General features: G+C 37.1%; 2 protein-coding genes across 5 annotated transcripts in view; one reads left to right on the plus strand and one right to left on the minus strand.

Annotated features, from left to right (window-relative positions):
• The first annotated feature begins 6 nt into the window (after positions 1-6).
• On the plus strand, positions 7-9,371 carry ZNF518A (zinc finger protein 518A). Of its 3 annotated transcripts, XM_026851434.1 has the most exons (4): positions 222-349; positions 1,341-1,453; positions 2,469-2,485; positions 3,709-9,371. In XM_026851434.1, exon 4 carries the CDS (start codon positions 3,823-3,825, stop codon positions 8,455-8,457), a length of 4,635 nt encoding a protein of 1,544 aa, XP_026707235.1. In that variant the 5' UTR covers positions 222-349; positions 1,341-1,453; positions 2,469-2,485; positions 3,709-3,822; the 3' UTR covers positions 8,458-9,371. The 3 variants fall into 3 exon arrangements, with proteins under 3 accessions (XP_026707234.1, XP_026707235.1, XP_026707233.1); XM_026851433.1 differs by lacking the exons at positions 222-349; positions 2,469-2,485 and adding an exon at positions 7-117; XM_026851432.1 differs by lacking the exon at positions 2,469-2,485.
• Positions 9,372-13,352: 3,981 nt separating this feature from the next.
• Positions 13,353-21,235, minus strand: part of BLNK (B cell linker) — a 101,887-nt gene continuing 94,004 nt past the window's right edge. Inside the window, exons 18-21 of one of the 2 annotated variants that reach the window (XM_026851652.1) lie at positions 21,128-21,207; positions 17,406-17,489; positions 16,276-16,431; positions 13,353-14,902 (exon numbers count right to left, since the gene is read on the minus strand). In XM_026851652.1, the coding sequence (XP_026707453.1) occupies positions 14,783-14,902; positions 16,276-16,431; positions 17,406-17,489; positions 21,128-21,207 (440 nt within the window). In that variant the 3' untranslated portion in view covers positions 13,353-14,782. The remainder of the gene's footprint in view (positions 14,903-16,275; positions 16,432-17,405; positions 17,490-21,127; positions 21,208-21,235) is intronic. The other variant, XM_026851653.1, reaches the window with a different exon arrangement.

Genomic DNA, 21,235 nt, shown 5'->3' on the forward strand with positions numbered 1-21,235 from the left:
TCCCCGGCAGCGCCCTGTGGGAGCGCTGCTCGCTGCCGGCGTGGCCGGGAGCCCCGGGCGAGGAGACGGGGAGCGTCCCCTCGACATCGCAAGTGCGGGCTGAGAAAGTAGTTGCAGGTACGTTGGCGGTGGCCGCGTATCGCTGGAACCTTCAGCTGCTGTTTTCGTGAATGGCAAGTTTGCAGTGTGGCAGCGATGTCTGCGTTGGTGTTTGCTAGATTCGAGAGGGATTTGGTGACTTGTTTTTATTTTGTATTTATTTTTACCAAAGCAGCGTTTTGCTGTGTCGGATAGATTGTATCTGGCCGCCAGAAGCTCTAGCTCTATGGGTTCCTGAAGATCTAGTTCTGTAAGTTCCTGCATGTGTCCAGATCTTTGTAGAGATGAAGGCAGCACTGTAATTTGCAGGTACATGTAGGATGGGACCGAGCATTGAAAATACTTTAGCATAGGGTGGTGGGTTTTTTTAGTAAAATATAAATGAGCGTAAGGAGTTTTACAGAAATCTTGAAATACTGCCTGCCTCGAAATGCATTTTGTATTTCTCTTCTTTTTGTTCTAAGTGGAAAAATGGTAAAAGGTACCTAATTCAGGAGTTTCTTATCCCTGTCATTTCTCACCAGGTTAAAGTATGTAACTAAACTTTTTTTCTCCATGTGTAGTTTTAAAAAAACAAAATACTGACATACTGGAGCATTTTGGGGGGAAGAAAATTGAGGCTTAGAGCCTCAAGTGCTTGCTTATGCTTGTGCTTAGTGATTGTTATTTTTTTAATGAGAGTTAACTGTGGCACATCTGTATCTTTAAGGCTTGTATGCATTATATCTGCTTTATAATCTACTTGTCTCAAATATTTTGAATGTAATATTCCACCTCCCCCACAGGCTTTTACAAAACTTTATAGAAAATTGTAATTAGGTCTTTGCTATAGGCTTTGTCACAGTATGTACTTAAGAAAAGCTAAGTGGCTTTTGACTTCAAGTTAAAATTTGGTGGACTGAGGTACCAGTTACTTCTTTCTGTCTTGTTTCTATGTTATCATATGTTTATGCTTACCTGTTATGAATGCCTAAGATGTAGTGACAAAGCTAAGGTTAAAATAGGCCTTGTGAGGAGGAGTTTGCTAGCAACTTTTAATCCCACTCATTAATTTAGAATTTGTATTGTATTTGATGATGTTCTTTGGGAGAAAACATTACAGTACATATTTACAGTTTTTCTGTCTTCAATGTGTTAAAATGCACATAATGTAAAATTGTGAAGGATTTATGCTTTTCAGCATATTCTTTCAGTTATGCTTGTATTTACACTTTTCAAAATACCTTTTCTTTTGTTTCCAGACACTTTTTCAGTATTCCTCCTGACTGTGGCCTTTTCTGAGTCTTATATATTTACCTCTTCTATGTGTGTGGAAACGCTGTTGAAGAATTGAAGTCAAGTCATTTCTTAATGTGTAAGTCTGACGGCTACTTTGATAATGTACATTTAAAGATCCCTGGGTTTTAAGAATTTTTTTTACTAGCTGTTTCTAGTAAATATTTTTATTTGTCATGCTCCAGGTGTTTGGAAATAGTTATATACTACCCAATAATAACAAAATTAAATTCTAATTTGTGTGATTAATTGGTTAAAGGAGGTCTCAAATCAGGTTTGAATATACCCAACTGAGACTCTTTGCCAAACATGAATGTTTTATCCAGTTAGTGAAATGTTGCCTGATTGAGGACCACATTGGCCTCATGTTAAAAGCCTGAGTCTTGTTCTCTGCAGTGTACTTTATCCATTTCTGATTTTTATAGTGTTGCACACATATTTCAGGTTTTGGTATTTGACAGTATAACATTTTAATCTGAATGCTAGGCAGCTACCATCAGGATGATATATTGTGCAACCTGTGATCTTCATCTGTTGCATTTGTGTATTAAAATTAGTTCTTCAAGCCAACAAAACCAAGTCATTTTTAGTTATTCTTTATGTCGGAGTTGAGCTTGCTCCTGTTCAAATAAGGGATTTACCATCAATGAGAGAAAGCACTGTAATGTAGTACTATTTTGGTGAAAATGGAGTGCAAGGTAGATGAGTTATTCTCTTCTGAAAGCTCAAAGTAGAGTAATATCCCATGTAGTAATCTCCTGTGTGAAAGATGGGAAATATATCATGGACTTAAAAAAAGGAGTACCTAAAGTGTTTTAGTTTGGACTCCCAAGGAGGAAATGTCTGTGTATGTGTCTGTAGCTTGTGGGATATATATATTTTTTTTTAAATGTATAGTTGAAATCTTGTAGGTCTCAGCTGAAGAACACAGTTGATTGAATTTATTTGATATTGGATCCTCTTTTGCTTATTATTTTAAAGAATTCCACTGAAATGCTAATTTCTTTTCCAAAGGAATGCAATAAAGCATGTGCTTAAAGTGTTTTTCTTTTCTTGCTGTGTGATACATGAACATAGCCTTGAAAATTTTTCAGTCTGTTTTCTTTGTCAGGTATGTGCGTGTTTAGTGGTAGATACTTCCTTGTAACAGGACTATGGGAGAGTATCTGGAAGGCCTTAGTGATGACCTGGAGCTCTGGAAGCAGCTCTTGCACTCCATCATAATGAGGGAGAGGATGTGATCTTTCTGTCAGTTTGAATGTGAATAAATAGGATGACCTGATGAATTCCAAGTCTGTTGCTTCAGGGGGGGCAGGAGAGTAGTGGAGAGAGCTACTGATAAGATTTCAGCTGAGACTACTCTTTTGTTAGTAAAGAAGAAAGTGATGCTGTGACTTCTGCTATGGAAAAAAGTTTTCAGTAAAATGTTTATATACTAGTGAAGAAACAGTAGTTCTTCCTTTTCAGTTTCAGTTTTCAAAGTCCAAGTAATTTTTGCTGCTATTCCATTTCTGCTGATTATGTGTTGACATGTGGGAGTGTTGTTTGAGCATAGACTTGAGCTGCTATAAATTATAGTGCAACCTGTTATGGAAACACTGAGATTAAGTCTGTAGCAAGACAGTGATGCTGACCATACCTATTCAAGCCTCTTAATCCATATAGGAGTACTGGTGTCAGTCATGCACTTAACCTGTACCCAGGAACATGGTGAAAAAACAAGAGTTAACTTTCTTTTTTCCTTTCTTTTTTCCTTTCTTTTTTCCTTTCTTTTTTCCTTTCTTTTTTCCTTTCTTTTTTCCTTTCTTTTTTCCTTTCTTTTTTCCTTTCTTTTTTCCTTTCTTTTTTCCTTTCTTTTTTCCTTTCTTTTTTCCCTGTTTTTGAGTACATCAGCTAGACTGTTAGTGATCCATGTCACACTGTAGGCGCTGTGTTTGTATTTGTTTGAAATTTAGAGTAAGTAATAAATTCAACCTTCATTTTTAAACAGCATCTCTTGAGATAACTCCTGCTTACAGGCAGTCCTGCTTGGAGAAAACCAAAATTTGATGGCATGGTATTCCAAATATTTTCATTTTTCAGTTGATGTTGTTCTTTAAAGCTTATTTTTCAAGATTTATGAATATTCTGAGGAAAAAAAACATCTCCAAAGACAAAAACCCAAAGGTTACAGTATAATGTCTCATTTTCTTGCCTCATCTTTTTATCTCAAATGCTGTTATAAAAATCCAGCAACTTCCAAGATCGGCATGTATTTATTAATGAATTGTACTGAGTATTCTAATTGCATTAGTTTTAGAAGTAACATTTGCTTTGTTTGTTTTCTCTTTTCAGGTGAATAAAATGGGGAAGCTCTAGAACCTTGAGAATAATTCAGTGTGGTAGTTTTGTTTGCTGCAGGAGCTAAGACTAATCCCAAGAAATCATTTAAAAGGAAAACCTAAAATCATGCCATCAGAAAAGGAACAGGTTTTTAGTGATAAAAAGCAAATTAATTTGTTAAAACACAATGCTGCGAATAATTTTTTTACAGATACCACTTTGGAAAAAGCACTGGTGAATGATCCTTTATGTATGATGACTCAACCAGCAATTTTAGACATCAATCTCTCTTACGGAATAAAAAATGTGAAAATTGATTTACCCAAGGTGAACATTCCAAATGAAGTATTAATGAAACATGAAGTTGATAGATTTAGAAAACTCTTTCAGTGTAAACAGCAAACTGCAAGGAAGTCCTTAAGTCTCGAGAAAATAAATGGAAGCACTCCCAGTTGTTCAGAGGGAAGCCACTTGCAAAATAAACCCGAAGTGCAATTTGAAGAAGGGTTGAAAACTACAGCAAAGATACTGAATTTCACTTGTACGAAGTGCAAGGATAACATTAGATACAGCCCAAATGATCTACAGAAACATTTTCAGCTGTTACACTATGGCGAGTTGCCTTTGTATCCTTGTGAGATGTGTAACTTCTCAGCTAATGACTTTCAGTCATTTAAACAGCATAGACGCACCCATCGTAGCACTTTAGTAAGATGTGAGCTCTGTAATGATGAGCATATGTACACTTTGTTGGATTTGACAAAACACTTCACATCAAAGCATTGTGTAAATGGTCACTTTCAATGTGAAATATGTGGGTTTTCTACCCAGGATGTGGGCACATTTGTTCAGCACATTCACAGACATAATGAGATTCCATATAAATGTGGAAAATGCCATTATGTAAGCTTTACAAAAGAGGAGTTCCAGAAACATCATCTTGCTCACAGCAGTATGTTTCCTTATGGTTGTCAATATTGTAGTTACAGCACACCACGGAAAGATTATCTCTTAAAACACATCATAGCTTTGCATAGCGACCACTTATATGCAAAAGAAAAACTGGAAAATGACAAATGTGAAAAAAGAATAGTGAAGACTCCAGCAGGACTGAAGCTTGTGTTAAGAAGGTATAAAATGGGAGCATCGAAAAAAGCATTCTGGAGACGGAAAAAAGTAAGCAGTGGAAGTGATGCAGCTGGAGAAACAAATGCACAAGTGCTAAGAAGTGTGAATAAAATTCAAACAAAAGCTGAGGAGCTGAACCAGTGTATTAGAGATGTGGAAGTGAATGAAAAAGATCAAATTACGTATACAGAAAAGCATAATTTCACGGATGGAATGCTCTCTGCTACTACTGCACAATACAATAAAGCAGATGATGGAACAAGTTATGGCCTGGGATTATTGAAAAATGCTGTTCATGGGCCAACAGTATTGATGGTCAAAAACAATAAAATATCTGTTCCAGCAAATTACAGTGCTAAATTTATGGGATTTAAAATGGTAGATGGGAAACAACATATTGTTATAAAATTACTACCTACAAGTAAGCAAAACTTACATTTGTTGGGTCAGAAAGCTGATCCTATTAAAGATGGTTCTACAACTCCTTTGCTACAGACTGCTGATCCCTGTGACTTGTCTTCAGGTGCTATACCACATGTAACTGATCAGTCAACCTTAAAGAACAGTTCTGTTCACCCATTAACCTCACCTCCATTTTCTTCTTCTGCTCCTCATTCAGGAAAAACAAAAGTGGAAAAACAAAATAACTCCTTATTCCATAGTAGGAGTGTTTCTCAAACTGTAGCACCTTCTAATGTAGCTGTAGGAAAAAGTTCAAATTCTTTGCCAATGAAGTTGGGCTCAACTGTACCTCCATGTGATGAGGTGACAAAAGTTGGAACGCGAAGTAATATCTCATGGGGAAGTTATAGTCCAAGTCATCCTCAGGTATTACCACCCACTATTGCAAATACGCTTCACTATGACCCTATGAAAATGCCCTTCTTTCCTGAACTGAAAATGCAAAATGGTGGCCTGAATAGTAGCAATGGAACTAATAATTTCTATTATTCAACTTCAGTGGATTCTTCTAATGAAGGGTTGCTGTCTTTTCACAACTATTCCAAAATGGACAATTCAGATAATCCATGTAGCATTTGGATGTCATCAGGTGACAGATACAAAGATTTTATATCTAGCAAAACCGCTTCTTTTCAAAACAGTAGAAGTGAATCTGCATCTTCATTTTCAGAGTCAATGAAAGGCTTAAAACCAGAGAAAGCTGTATCAGCCCAAACAAATATTAATAAAACTTATGGACACATAAACACTACGAATAATTCTGAATCTTCTAAAAGCCAATCTAAATGTGTTGTTGACAGTGAGTGTTTTACGGAGGACCAACATAATGGCCGGCAGTATTTGGATGCTAACATACATCAAGGCTTTGAGAATGTAGCTGAGAAATTCCAAGAAAATGCCTCTGATGATGTTAACTCAGTCTTAATGCCTAAAATCACATCTGTTTTCTCATTGCAGAGTGAACAGGCAGCTAATTATTTATCACCTGAAATAAACCAGTTACTGCAAGATGTGTTAAAAGTGAAAGCAACTACTCAGCAAGAATCTCCCAGCAAATCAAATAACTGCGTAAAACTTCATTCTGACAAGCTGCTTTCTGGTTATGAGACAGGGAATAAAGCCTTTACACATTTAAAAAGCTCAGCAACTGCATGTGGTTTTCAGAGGTCTCCTTCTAATGTAGGCTTTCATTTATATAACAGAGAGTTGAATGCAAAATGTAGTACAAATGAAGGTACGCATTATGGGAGAGAAAGACAGACACCCAGAACATCTTTTGATTCACAGGGAATGGATAAATTATCCAGAACTCCGGGTGTTGGTACGTTGCTAAAAACTCATACAGATGCAATTGTAACACAGCAGTTAGTAAAAGATAAAATGCTGTCTACAACCCCAAATCCTAGCAGCTTTTCACCAGTTCTTCGGGAACAGAAGAAAACCCTTTTAGTTCAGTCCCCTCCATCAGGATTTTTTGTTCCTTTGCACCTTGCTAACCAGCCCGGACTGCAGGTGGTGTCAGGAAAATCTTTTCCGTCAACCAGTTTGTCAGATGGGCATGTGACTAAAGGTGTACCTACATCTTTTGTTTTAAATAAAGGACCTGGAATGATTTTGACTTTTAGCGGCGCGATTGGAACAGTTGCAAATGCCCCTAGTGATCGTTCTCAGGTTTCAGGGAGAGTTGTATCCAGAGAATATGGTAAAATAACCATACCAGCTTCAAAAGTGGAGGGAAAAAATGACAGTTTCGGAAGTGGAAGAAGTTCCTGTAATAGGACCACAAATGACTCATTGAATAGTGTGCCATGCAAAGGACCTCTTGTAATTACAAACTCATCAGAGTCAGCTATGAAAGGAATTTCTTCTGTGAAGGTGTTACCAGAGCATCGGGATGCTGTCTTTGGGTCCTTGGAGTCGGTAAACCAACAGGAACTAAAACAGAAACAACATGTTTATGCACTTTTGCCTGATGGACAACAGGCAGTTTTTCTGAAATGTATGACACCAAACAAGCCTGTAGTTCATAAACATAGTGTTTTTCAGGATAATTCTCATTATCAAAATTGTCAACCAAAGAAAACTGGAGCCATGCAACAAAAGCTTTTGCTGAAAATTAAGACTTCTACTTCAGATACGCTGGCTGATACCACTCAGTCAGTAAGCAACTCAGTGCCCTCACTACAGTTGGATAACTTGCAGTCCCTTACTCCTGCACTAGCACAGAAACAAACTAATCTTTCTTCTAATGATGCCTTAATCTTACCAGGTAGCTTAATGCCAGCAAATGCCTCTTTGGCAAACTCTAATCCAGCATGTCGTGTTCCTCCTGCAGAACCTGTTTATTCTACTGAGTCTGCAGGGACACGGTTGCAAAAAGGTTCTGTTGAGAGTACACAAGTAATAACTGCTAACAACAGGAATAACTTTGGTAGTCAGAAGTCCACATGGAGCACCCGAAACAGAACCGCAAAAGTAAAACCTCGTTTAAAACAAACTGTGTCTAAGAGTTCAGAAACTGTGGGTGTGCAAAGAAGCAAGAATTTCAAACGGAAAAGTAAGGTTAATTCCCTAGAACCTCCAAGAAAGAAAGTAATATTGCACAGAAAGTGTAAGGAAAAGAATCAAGCTGAAGTTGTTAGTGAATCAGGTGGCCTTTACACACCAAGGGCATCAAAAGAAACTGTGAGGACTTTGAAATTACTTCCTTTTAATTCTAAACAGCTTGTAAAATGCCCTCGGAGAAATCAACCAGTTGTTGTGCTTAACCATCCTGATGCAGATGTTCCAGAAGTTGTAAATGTAATGAAAACCATTGCTAAATTTAAGGGACATGTTCTCAAGGTTTCATTGTCAAAACGAACTATCGAAGCGCTTCTGCAGCCAGCCTTCTGCAATCCTTTGGATGTAACTACTGATGTTCTTTCTCAAAAGAGGCACAGGACAGTAAAACCTATTAGCCCTGTGAAAGAAAGATTTGTCTTAAAATTGACACTGAAAAAGACTAGCAAAAACAATTATCAGATTGTAAAAACTACCTCTGATAATACCTTGAAAGCTAAGTTTAGCTGCTGGTTTTGTGGTAGAATATTTGACAATCAGGATAATTGGGTAGGACATGGACAGAGGCATCTCATGGAGGCTACTCGAGATTGGAATTCATTAATGTAATTATGACCAGTGAAGAAAATAAAATATTACATATTGCATTTTTTTAAAAAGTGAATCAATTGAATTAAGATATACAAGTCATTTTGTATTTCAGTATTATAATTCAAGTTCAAAAATTATGCAAAGTGCTCGTGTTTTAGAAGGAAGAGCAGATTCTCTATTGCCATCAAGCTTTGAGATAGATCAAGGAGCTTTGTGGTTTAGATAACTTGTAACTAACTGCAAATACAATTCCATAAAAATATATATTTTTTTGGTTACTACTATCATGTCCTATATTTTTATTCTATAGAATGAGTTTTCAGGGCTTTTGTTCTGTACATATTTAAAAAAAAAACCCTAAACATGTAAATATTTTTATACTTTTCAATTATTTGGTATAATTCTTGCACAGAAATTACCACACCCCCCCAATTTTTTAGTTCTGTGCATGCACTACTAAAGTGAATTTTTAACATTTTTTCAACTACACACAGCTGTTATCCTGGGATTTGTGTTATTTTCACTTGTTAGCTCTTGATTTTGTTTTTCAGGGATTGAACACTATTGTTAGCAAGTGCCTAAAAGATGTGAAGCAGTTTACATTATGTCAACTGTGTAACCATAGGTCCATATAGGGCCATTTCCCCAGTAGTTTCATTTAAACAAAGCCATATGTGAATGCTTTAAGCTATATTGCTATGCACATGACACTTGTACAATTTCTGTGCAGTTTGTCTACTTTCTTAGTGAAGTATTTTTCATATAAATTAATAAAACGTTACAGTTGTGTTAATACGGTGAGCCTGAGAATGAAATCAGTTGAAAATATACAGTATATATATTCATAATGTATATGGTGTTTAAGAATGGTCAACATTCCTAATCTGTATCGACTGTCACTATTAAATTTGCTATAACTTGTGTTTATAGAATATGACTGTGAGCATTTATGAAAAATATTTCGTTTTATACTACGTCTGCCACAAACCGTATAGGAAGGCCAGAATACGGTGAAGTGCAAAGTACCATTTCAGGCCTGTAACTGCGTTATAGTTTTATTCCAGGTGGATGTAATTTGTTCCCATAATGACTTTAAGTAATTCTGCTATTGCTTATTCAGATGAACTGCCTTTTAGAGTACCAGGGGTTTGACCAAACCAAGGCTTGGGTTATTTCTCCCTCATTTTACTGGCCAGTAGGGTAATATTGCTAGGAACCTCCTTGCTTCGTACTTATAGTTTTAGGGATAATGATGAAGGAAGGTTATGCTTCACATTTCTTAATATTTATGTGAGGGTATGTAAACAAAATACCTTATCCACAGTGACTGAGAATATACAAATGAAGGCCCTTATTATCCACAGTAATTATTATATTTAGAGGCTTTGTCCTCTAGATTATTAATGAACCCAGAGGTTAGATTCAGTCTTCAGTGGGAGTGTCCTTACCATATGGCACCTTTTGCCCAGGTACTGGAAGATTACATCTGAGGTATGTAAATCAGCTTCCCAAAGTATTGATGGAAAAACTGTCAGAATTGAATACTGGACTTAGAGAGGACTGGGGCATTTAATTCTCTGAGGTTTTAGATTGTATGCAAGCCCAGGGGTAGTTCTCTGTGACTGTTTTCATAAGGTGAAAGTGAAGATTGACTTGCTACCAGTGAAACAGTTGGAAGTCTCATGGATGTTATAGGGATGTCACCAGTAACAGAATCTGACATATTTTGAAAAGTGTTATAATGATTTAAAAGAAAAATTACTTCAGTAGCTAAGATATATTTTTCATTCTTGATATATCTGTTGGCAGGAAGATGCACACTAGCCTTGTAGCTGCTGAGTTATGTATGGGAGTCATCTGAAGTACCTGAGACAGTCAAAGCAGCAGAGTTTGGGTGAATTAATTTACCGTTGGTGTGTGTTCTGTGTCAGAATCGGATAATTTTGTGCTGCACAGCGGGCTTGAGCGCTGACATTATTTTGGCTAGGATCTTTGAAGAAGACTAGTGTAGTGGTGAGGAGGTGTGTTGAAAAGAAACAGCATTAGGAAAGGACAAAAATATGTTAAGCTTTTTTGACTGGAAGGATCTATTGGCTACCTCAGCTTCCTCTCCTATAAACCCTGAAGTTGAACCCCTGAATTCTGGACGTTGCCTTTGCTGCCTTTGGAAGAAATATATGTGAAGTTTGTTGCTAAAACCTACTTGGTATGACTTCACCAAAGATGACCAATTTTTTGTTAACACTAACCTTAGCATTGAGGTGGAAGTTCTGCTGTAGAGTGAGGGGGTGTTCTCTATATTGATGAATCAGGAGAGTGACAACTGTCATCACTGGAATTTTGTTCCGTCCAGCTTGTTTTCTTATGAATTGGGTAACCTTAATACTGTGAAAAAGGGTAAAGCTAGGAAATGTTGAAATAAGGTTGTTTTATACAATCTTAATTCATTGTCATGTGTCACTTTATCCATGGACACCCACCTCATTCAGGGCAGAGAACTGTTGCTCCCTCTTGAGCAGTGATTTAATATTTTGTTTCCCCCCCTTAATTATGTCCTTGTATTATTTAGTGCACGTTGTTCAAGTACTGTTCTGAATATGTAATTCTTTTTTTTTTCTTACAAGCTTTTCCATAATGCTTTGAGGTCCTCAGAGTTCGGCACTTCTGCAGATCTGATTTCAAAGAATCTTAAGTGAGACTTCAGTGAAATTAAGATCACAGTTAATGATCATCAGGAGAAAGTTTGGCTTAAGCAGTCTGACCAGCATCACGGCACACGGTGCAGTAGAAGGTGCAGGGACAATACACAATTCTCAATGAGATGTCAAACAGCTTTAACAATATGAGGTTACCTTTTTAACGGCTGTCTCCTACAATGTTTGCACATTTCTCAGTATCTTCAGTAAATGGGAAAGATATCTTGGAAATATCCTACAAACCACAGTCTTTTCTTACACAGCTATGACTTATCCCTCAAGTATTGTGTGAACCAAGTGAAATATATAAATCCATATGGAAAAATAGTTGATCATACATTTAATGCTTGTATTGTAATAGATGTATCTGATGTGACAAGGTTGCGCAGGTAACCTGATTTGGAGTGTCTTGATTTTGAGTGTTTGACTACAATCATAACATTTAAAATAGTTTGTAACATTGCACATATAGCAAGAGCAGAAAACCTTAACTTGGTTACAGTGATTTGGAATGTACAGTATAGGTGCAAGTTCAAATGTTTTGACAGTATTTGTGTGTTTGTGTAAAGTGGCCGTAAAAAGGCCTAAAATCTAGTCCACTGTATTTTCTTTGCAAGATGTGTATTCACCAGCAAGTCACAGTTTCTCTTCCTTAGTGATTCCAATGTTTTAACAAAAAACTTGTGTTCAGTATTTGTTCCAGGGCTGTTGTCATGTCAGACATGTTGTTGTTGCCTTTTTTTTTTTCTTTTTTTTCCCCCACAACACTTCCTAAAAATCTCTGCCTGCTGCTGTAGTTTTTGTAACTTGCATGTCTGAACACTTGAATTTTTGAGAATGCAAGTTCTTACTCCTTTCATGGAACAACATTGTCAGGAGTGATGTGCAGTACTTGGTGTACTCACTGTATCAGGTAGGCACACAATACTTACACTCTTTTGTACATTAGTAGATATGATACATTGCCTCGAGTTCTCAGTCAAAAAATTTACTTCATTTTAAAGCCATTTTATTGTTCGAGTTTTAGGTCTTTGGGTTTAGGGTTTTTTTGTTTGTTGGTTTGGTTTTGTTTTTCCCCTAGCTATTAGTTAATGACAATTATATAGAACAGAAATTGGCTAACAATACCAAAGAAATATGGGGGGGAAGGTGTGTTGCTGTGTCTGTCAGAGGTCAGACTTGTCCTACCTACTACCTGGTGAAAACACCTGATAGCATTATCTAGTGGCAGCTGTTGGCACTGCAACAGTTTTAAGAAAGATATAGGATTGCACTGTTACCATTTGCTAGATTCTATACTGGCTGCTGAATCAATAGCATCGGGATTTTTAACATAGCATATTCCATCCTGAGTACTAATCTATTTTATGCAAAATTAGCATAATCTCAAGAAGTATGGATTATTTTGTGGAAGGTGGCGTTGCCTGTCAAATAAATCCCTGCCTCATTTTGTTGTCCAAATTGTAAGGTACCCCTGTAATGATGTAGAACATGGCTAAAAAGTGTTACTTGTATATCAGTCACAAGGTTACATGTAGTGCTAAGAGGCAGGAGCAGCAGTGCTCAGTGTGGAAAGGGCTCAGTATTGCTAATTATTTTAAAAAACTGATAATTAGTCTCTCATAGGGAAGACTATAGGTACACCTGAGTTTCACTTTTTCATGCCTTTCTTTCCCCACCCAGTTCTAGAATGATGGTGATAACTACACATTTAACTCAACAATGTTTGAAGAACTTACTTTTGTGAGGAGCAACATAGGAAGGTTAACAAGAAACAGGCAGTTTGGTTAAGAACAAAGTTTAAATACTGTTCAGTACATGAGTGAATAAGGCAAGGACTACATGAATGCAAAGAAAGCTAAATATTGAGTGGCTGCTTTTTCACAGAATATTTTCCACTGTGAGCATTGCTTGAAATAGTAACCTTCTAAAGTGATGTTTCATGTAACTAATACCAGTACACGTACTGGAATAAAATAAGCTTACAGAGACTAAAAACTTGTTAATTTTGAGGCTTTGACTTGGCAGTCTTAGTGTTCTAAACATTACACTAGTACTAAGTATAGCATTAGTATACTACTAATTAATACAACTAAACAATATACTAAAGGTAGCATTTTTGTAGTAGTGTGAATAGTCTGTCGTAGACAGACTTGTGTAAAGTCTGTATACATTGTTTCTAGCCAGTATCCCATTTGCTTCGCATCTGGAGTATTACTAGTGTTGCTGGAAGAAACAGATGCAGCAAGGTAGGTAGCTATGTGCTGAACATCATCATATTAGTAAGCGGTTCCTTCTAGAAGACAGGTGCCTTAATTGTAACAGTAATTGATCAAAACCACAAGGAAGTAGTGCAGAATACAATGTAGCTCTAAGTGACTTGCTGAGACTTCACAAGTCTTGGCTCAGTCTTGCCTTAAATGCCTTGCAGATAATTCTAGAGAACACTGCCTAATCTGTAAGAAAAGGAACAAAGCAGGTATGGATAGAGGGTCAGTTTTAGAAAATACCTTTAAGATGGATGAGTTTTCGGGTCCAGTGAAATCAAATAGCTCTAGAATTAATTAACAACTGCACCTAAAAGCTTTTCATTGGTGCTATTTACACATCCATCAATTTAATTTTCACCACTTGAAAGTTTGTGGAAATTAATTTGCAGTAATACAATAAGTAAACCACTGTGATAGAACAGGCTTGAAAAAGGAAAGGGGTTTCTTCTGTGCATATGTGTGTCTGTAAACAGTAATTCTGCAAGAACTGAGCGGGTAGTTGGTTTAGCAGTGAAGCAATATGCTTGAGTCATCAACAGTAGTCAATTTGAAGACAAAAGTCTGGAGAGCTATTAAGCCAAATACATATGTTAAAGTTGTAAAAAGCAATAGTTTTTGTAACAATAGAACTTGTGAAGGAGCACAAACAAATATATACATTAAAACATCAATGATAGTGAATTGATGTTTCCTTGCTGGAAGGATGTTAAGAAATGTGATCCGGCAATGCTTCCATACACTACTGGCGTTACAGTATTAATTTTATTTGCACATTTGAAAATACACACAAAAATATTGATGAAACAGAGTAAAGCTGAGGAGAAGGACAACACACGTCCATTAATCTAAAACATTTAGACAGCTTTTTTGCCACTAATCATATGAAGTAGAGTTCTATTTTCAGCTTGTACACAGCAGTACATTAGGTCAAGCTGCTCTAACGTCTGGGGCTGTTCACTTTACAAAGAAATTGCCGAAATCGGTGATCTGTAGTAAAGGTAACAAATGGAAAGAGTAGATCACTGTGGGTATTCTCATTTTTAAAAGTGAAAATGTCCTACAGGAAATCTGAATTAAATAGCAGTCAAAAGGACTGGGCTGTAGTATGTAGTTGTTCTTCACAAGACTTGGAAGACTCATGTTGCCACAGATGGAAATCAGAAACAAGAGTACATACGCTTTGGCTTCTTGTGTTAAATACGGGTGCTTTTCTGATAAGAGTGACATGGGATCGAACTTTATGAATGACATCTCTTGCTACTCAGTCGGTGCTCTTAAGGGGTATTTTCCATCATTTTGGATTTTCTTTTAGTATCTGATCCATGTGTTTTGGGATATTGAAAGAAATTAAAAAAGTCTTCATCTTAGCAGTTCAGTTTAAGAAACTCTTACAATGTGTTTCAGTTTTGTTGAGTCTTTTGTGTTGTTTTGGCTGTCAATTAGAACCAGGGAGCTGCGCTGATGGTTCTCTACTATTTCAGCAACACTGTCAAAGCGCTGGATAGAGAAAACAAAAATTAATTAGTGCTTGCTTCATTTAATGCTGTAGTATTGTTAGTAATCACTGGATCATCTTTTTCTCTTTGCTTCTCCCACCATCAAAGAAAGTGAAACTATGACTTGTTACCAAGTGAGATGCACTGCCTTTTAGTAAGAGCACTGATCCTGCTCTTAGTCCTGATTCTAGTCATAAACAGATTAAATTTGGACAATGGAAGATACTGTGGTCACTAGCTGTCTCACCTCATGTTTCTCTCCATTTTTGATTACCACCTGCACAAACTGAATCACAGAGGCTGTTACATGGCATATTAAACTGACACTGCTTTCAAGTTTAGCTTAATATATACCAGGTTGCAGGCTGTGGAAACTGCTTCGTCTGTGGTTCAGCCGCCTCAGAGGGAGGGCAGTCTCCAGGAGTAGTATGGTACAGCTAGCCATCAATGAGAACTGGTTTAGGTATGCAGTTTTTAATATCTGTCACTGTAAATTAATATCCAGAATCTGCTAGGTCTGCTGCTTTTCCTTTTGGTGTTTGGTCAAACACAGGTTTTGGACTATCCTTCTCCTGAGGTAATTTCTGACCCTTTGTTGAAGGCCAGATAAGCTCCAGGCTCTTATTTATTCTGTAACCTCAAAACCATTGCCTGGGAGGCAGATAATTAGGCTAAGGCAAGCCTGCTTTCACATCCCTGAAAAGACATGTGCAGTGATAACAGTTTGTATTGGTATTTGGGTTTCAAGTTTCTATTTTGCTGTCAGAGTAATTATCTGTGTGATATAATAGCCAACCAGTGATTTTTTCACTATAGAACTATAGTTTAACGTTTTCTTTATGTGAAAACAGGAGTAAAATACTTTCATTCTCACTTTTGATAGAGGGGGGTTTTGTTTGTTATTTTTTTGTTGGGGTTTTTTGTGTTTCGTTTTTTGGGGGGTTGGGTTTTTTTGTTGTTGAGCGTGATGGTTCTTCCTTTATGATTTTTTCCAAGAAATTTAAATAGAGTATTAACTAGTTAACTGTTTAACTATTAATTATCTAGTTAACTATTCACCTTAACTAGAAGGTGAATAGAGGACTATCAACAGCTGGAGAATTTATCTAGTAGCTGCAGCTCTGATCCTAGTAACTTTTCAAAACAGTTCTATGATTATATTTTAACTTGATCTGTGGTTTTAATTGCAGTATGCGGGAGCTGATGTTACATGGGTTTCTCTAGCTTGATATAATAGATCAGTCATTATATAGAGTATACTTTTATACTGATAAATGAAGAATCCTTTTGGTCATAGTGCAGTATATCTTAATCCTTGCTCATTAAAGGTATATAACTGAAAACAGTTAGGAATCCCCCTCCCAATCATCTCACCTCTTCACCACTTTTTTCTCTGCCCAGTGCATATTGTCTTGTTGATTCAATAAATCGTATAGGAATGTTGTATACTCTTCTGTTGTAAAACACAACCAGTGTGTATGGTTGCCGTGAATCCTGCCCAGAACTCTTTCTTATTAGAAAAGATCCATCCTAAAGAGAGAAAATAGTAAGTGCATTGAGCTTTTTTCCAACAACTTATTTATTTTTAGTTTAGTATTTTCATCTATATTAGCATTAAACCCTTTCCTCCCATCAGAAAAACTGCACAGCAGGAGGTGAGAAGTAGCATGTATTCCTGCTAACAGTAGCTTACAGAGGTATTATTTAAGACCCACTTTTGCTGCTACCTGTACTTTCTCAGCCAGAGAAAGAAGAAAGAAATAAACATATGGTGACAACAGTCTGCTGGGGTCCACAGATCATTAGGAAGTGAAGTTACTATCCATGGCAGTAGGTAGGCAAGAAGGTAGTGAGGTGGAGATCCTTTCCCAGAGCTGTAAAAAAGCACTCTGTAGCCCAGTGCTCACTAGCTAACAGTGGCCTACACTGGTGATAACTCCAGTGCTCTGCCCCTCTATCCTGCTTTGTGGAGCTGGGCAAGGGTGGAAATGGACCTGATGCTGAAGATGTAACTCTACATGTTACCATTTCCTTCCATGACACTAGCTTTTGTACACAGAATAGTTGAGAGAACTCAAAATTCTCCAAATACCTAAATGCATAGTGTTGCTATTTCAAAACGCATTGCAGCATCAGCCTTTCCAGTAGCTGTTTTTACATGAGCCATTGGACAGTGGTGGAGATAATTTAAAAGTTGTGGGGCTTTGCCTTCCATTTTAGTGGGTGCACATGAGCTGCCAGGTCTTCTTCAGCTCTCTAATCTGCCATACCTTTCTCTGCAGTGCACCAGCCTTTGAGTTATACCAATACAATTTTGTCTTGGGATGTAAACCATAGTTAGTTTCACCACAATAATTTCGTGTTTGACAGTATTTGCATGGCACAGTACTCTGACCTGTTCAGAATATAACTGATGTTCTTAGAATATGTTGGGTTGACTTTTGATTTTTCTTTTTTTAATTTGAAGTTTTTCATAAAATAGACATTCTTTAAAAGTGACATACCTTGTTTGATCGGTACAATGCATCTTCCGCTGTTTTCCTATCACAGGTAGCAGCATACCATGCTTTACTATGAACACCAGCATCCTAGAAAGAGAGGAACAGTGTTTCACCTGTAAAATAATAATAATGATAATAATAAAGAATATGCCCTATAGGGGAGTTACGGCTAATAATGACAGCTGTGAAGAACTCAAATGCAGAACACTTTAGAAAACACAGAATTTAGAACATTCTTTGCCAGGAGCTCACTGTTTTTGTTGGATAGAGGTAGGACAAAGTAAAACTAGTGTGTCAAAACAGTGGTAACAGAGGTGTGATAGAAGGCTGATAGGTGACAGAAGAGAGAAAAATGCCCTGGGAAAAATAGTCAGGTTCAACTGGAGGGTGGTTTGGTATTTTTAAAGCAGGAAGGTATTCTAGTAGAATTTAAATAGGGTTTCTAGGAAATGTCGATGAATAACTTGAACATTAAGAATTTAAATGCTGCTCAACTGTGGGCTAGCCAATGAAATGCCCAGGCTGGATAGACATCTGATCTTTGGGAATTAAGTTTCCCATATACTTAATGCTATTTGTGAACATGATCATGATTGCCTCCATCTGGATAGCATGCAGGTTGGATAAGTGCATCTTTTGCTCTTTTTGTTGTTATTTAATAAGGACAAATGGATGGAGTCCTACAAAACACAGGAATAATTAATGTCTTTATTAATAGAGCAGTTCAGCCTCCAGTGCTTTCATCTGACACATGAGATACAGATTCAGTTCCAGTTCTCTGTTGGATTGAGTTAGAATATATCTTTACATTTGAAACACTGCTCTTCTCCAAAAGGCATAAAACCATGTTTACTGTGGAGAAGGATTACAGCTGTGACAGAATACAAGAGCGGCTTATGTTTTATAACATATCTCTTGTCATCTCTGTATGTTATTCTCTGTGAACACCTCACCAAGATCATCCTTCTCTGCATTTTGTTAAATGATTTACAGCATTCTGTACAGTAAGGGAACTTAACCTGTTCCTCCTGGAACACATGGAAAACATGGGACAAAGGACTTCATGGATGGGGGCATAGGTGCAGACCTGAAGATACAAGGTAGAAAGACTGGCATCCTAAAGATAGCAGGATTCTGTTGTAGAAGATAAAAGCTCTCATAGCAAAGTAAGTGCAAAGATAAAAAGATGTGAGGAGGTGATAGAAGTTGGGAGTGCATGGTATGAGATTATGATTTGAGGAAGTCTTTTTGGTAGAAATCTGTAGCAAGATGATGCAGGATTGAGTGTATATTTGAGAACAGGAGTGAAGTTTAGGGGAAAGATACGGGGGATTTCAGAGAAATATGAAAAGGAATGATACTCAAGGAAAGGACAGGATGAGGGATTAGAAGCAGCATGAAATTTATGCATTAGACTTCAATAGCTAGAAGATTAGCTAACAGATTATAAAACCTGCAATCATAAGAAGTGAGATCTTGCTGCAGAGGTTGATGCAAAAGCTAACTCAAGTGAGTGGAGAGGCTATAGAAATAGTGCTGCGTGTATTTCCTAATGATACTTCTGGGTATTGACCTTTCTGGTCATTTGAACAGTTTTGCTCCAACTTTACAGTAACAAGCTTAATGATAAAATTCATTTCACACAAGTTTTGTCACCTCTGTACAAAACAGATGAAAGGTGAAGTTGCAGCTTATGGCTGAACTGGTCTAGCTGGCTTATTGCTGTCAGAAAGGGAATGTCTTGGCTTCTGCCTTGCGCTCATTTTGTTGCTTATCTGATCCCACAGTGAGATAATTCACTTTAGTAATCTTGCAGAAAAAAAATCGTTACTTTTTTGTTTTGTCTTGTTTTGTATTTGAATGCCAGGTTGGTTTTCTGTCAGTTTAATGAGTTGTATCAGCCCACTGGTGGATCAGAGAAACACCAAAGAAGTTTGTGGCTGGGAGGGGAGTTGTCAGCAAGGAGAGAACAGAGCCTTCCCTTTGAGGGCATTGTACTAAATTTTTAAGATTGGCTCAAGTCATAGCAACATACAACTTTACCTCTGAATTTCTTCCATGTATTTCTCCAGTCACAGAGAAATTGAGTCACTATTCATTGGAAAAAGATACAATGAGAGGAATTGCAAGTATGCAAGGTACTCAGCCACTTAGAGAAGGAGTCCCAGTAAACCAATCTTTGTTCAACAGACCAAGGAATCAGCTGCCCCTATACCTTTCTTCTAGTACTATCTGTAGCCTGTAATCTGAAAGGAGAGAGCTGTTACCAAAGTTTGGATGGGAACCAAACAAATAATGAACCTTATGGGCATGAATCATGTCTGCAAGCACCGGTATTGTGCAGGATGCTACAGCAAATGATACCACTCAACATAATTGGTGGGAAAACAACACTAACTAACAGTTAATATATTTTCCTTTTTTTAAAAGAAGAAAAAAAACAAAACCAAAAAGGATGTTTTATTAAGCTCTGGTTTTGCCCATGGCTGTTCATAAAAGCTGCAAATATAATTGCTACAATCTGTTTATTTAGTGTCTGCTGGATTGTTTATTTGAAAGCAATTTTTATAATAAATATCCAGTATGACATACTGTTAAAATTTTTCCAGAACTTCAAGTCCTTTGTGTTCTTCACTGTTGTATTATCTTTGTCATGTCAGGCTTTAGAACATTTAATGTTATTGGCTCTGCATAACAGAGCCTTTGTTTTGCACTCAACAGAACTATTTTTACCTTGTTTGTGACTACTAGGCTAATAAGAATGGCTTCCTGCATTTTGTAGTCTCCCTTCATCCAAAATGAGAATAAGTGGAATAGCACTGAAATGAGAATAACTTTGCAGTTGCTGAGATTGTTCAAAGCTTAATATTGCAACAAAACACAAAAAAAAGAATTGGTCATAAAACCAACAGCATTAACTGGAATGAGGTCTGTTTAAAGGAACAGAAAGCAGTAAGGACTTGGAAGAGACTAAAACATGTAGGGGAGGCATCACAGCATCATGTAAGAGGGGCAGCAGTGAGGTTTTTGTCAGTTCTTAAAACTCTGCTGACACCTCAAACGGTAATAAATAGGGAAATGTTCGTAAAAGTGATTCTACCCTCCGCATCCTGCTGTGTTGGGCCAGTCAGCAGAGCATCCCTGTTTCCTCATACAAATTTCTGGGATTTCTTAGCATGTCATATCAGTGCAGGCTAATGCTAATACCTGCAGATGGCTTTGTTGTATCTGCTTGGTACAGTTTTGTTTGTTTTTTTTTTTTTTTTAGGCTATAAGTTAGAAAAAAGTAGGCAATTAAAAACTTTTTATAACCATCTATATCAAAGACTAAAGTACATTTTACAAGCATTTTACAAGCTTTCCTTGTTTAAAATGATGTCAAAGTATTATAAACTGGGGAGTCAGGAAGACCTGAAACTAGGAAGCTTTTTCACGTTTTGTTTAAAGCGACTAGTAGAGTGCCAAGGTTTGGTATAATACTATTTACATATTTTTCTAGTTTGTTAAAGCTCTCCTATGCTATACGTTCTAAGCATTTTTTTTTTTTGTATGAAAGCTAACATTCAGTTTATTTGTGCTTCAGAAAGTCTTCACTGCAAAAGGGAACATGGATGCTGTCCACAAAAGGGGCATGATTTTTATTTAGAAAGCAGGTAGGGGCGGAAATGCTACTTCAAATAAAAGATAAGAAGATTTCTGGAATGTGTATTTAGCTGATGTTATACCTGGTCTGCTGTACTTGAATTAGATGAAATGCTGATGTGAGGGGAAGTACCCAGAGAACGGTTTGCAGCTTCTGGCACTTCTGGAAAAGGGAAAGAACAACACGTATA

Source organism: Athene cunicularia (assembly GCF_003259725.1).
Source record: "Athene cunicularia isolate RWA chromosome 6 unlocalized genomic scaffold, athCun1 chr6_part1, whole genome shotgun sequence".
Classification (NCBI taxonomy): domain Eukaryota; kingdom Metazoa; phylum Chordata; class Aves; order Strigiformes; family Strigidae; genus Athene; species Athene cunicularia.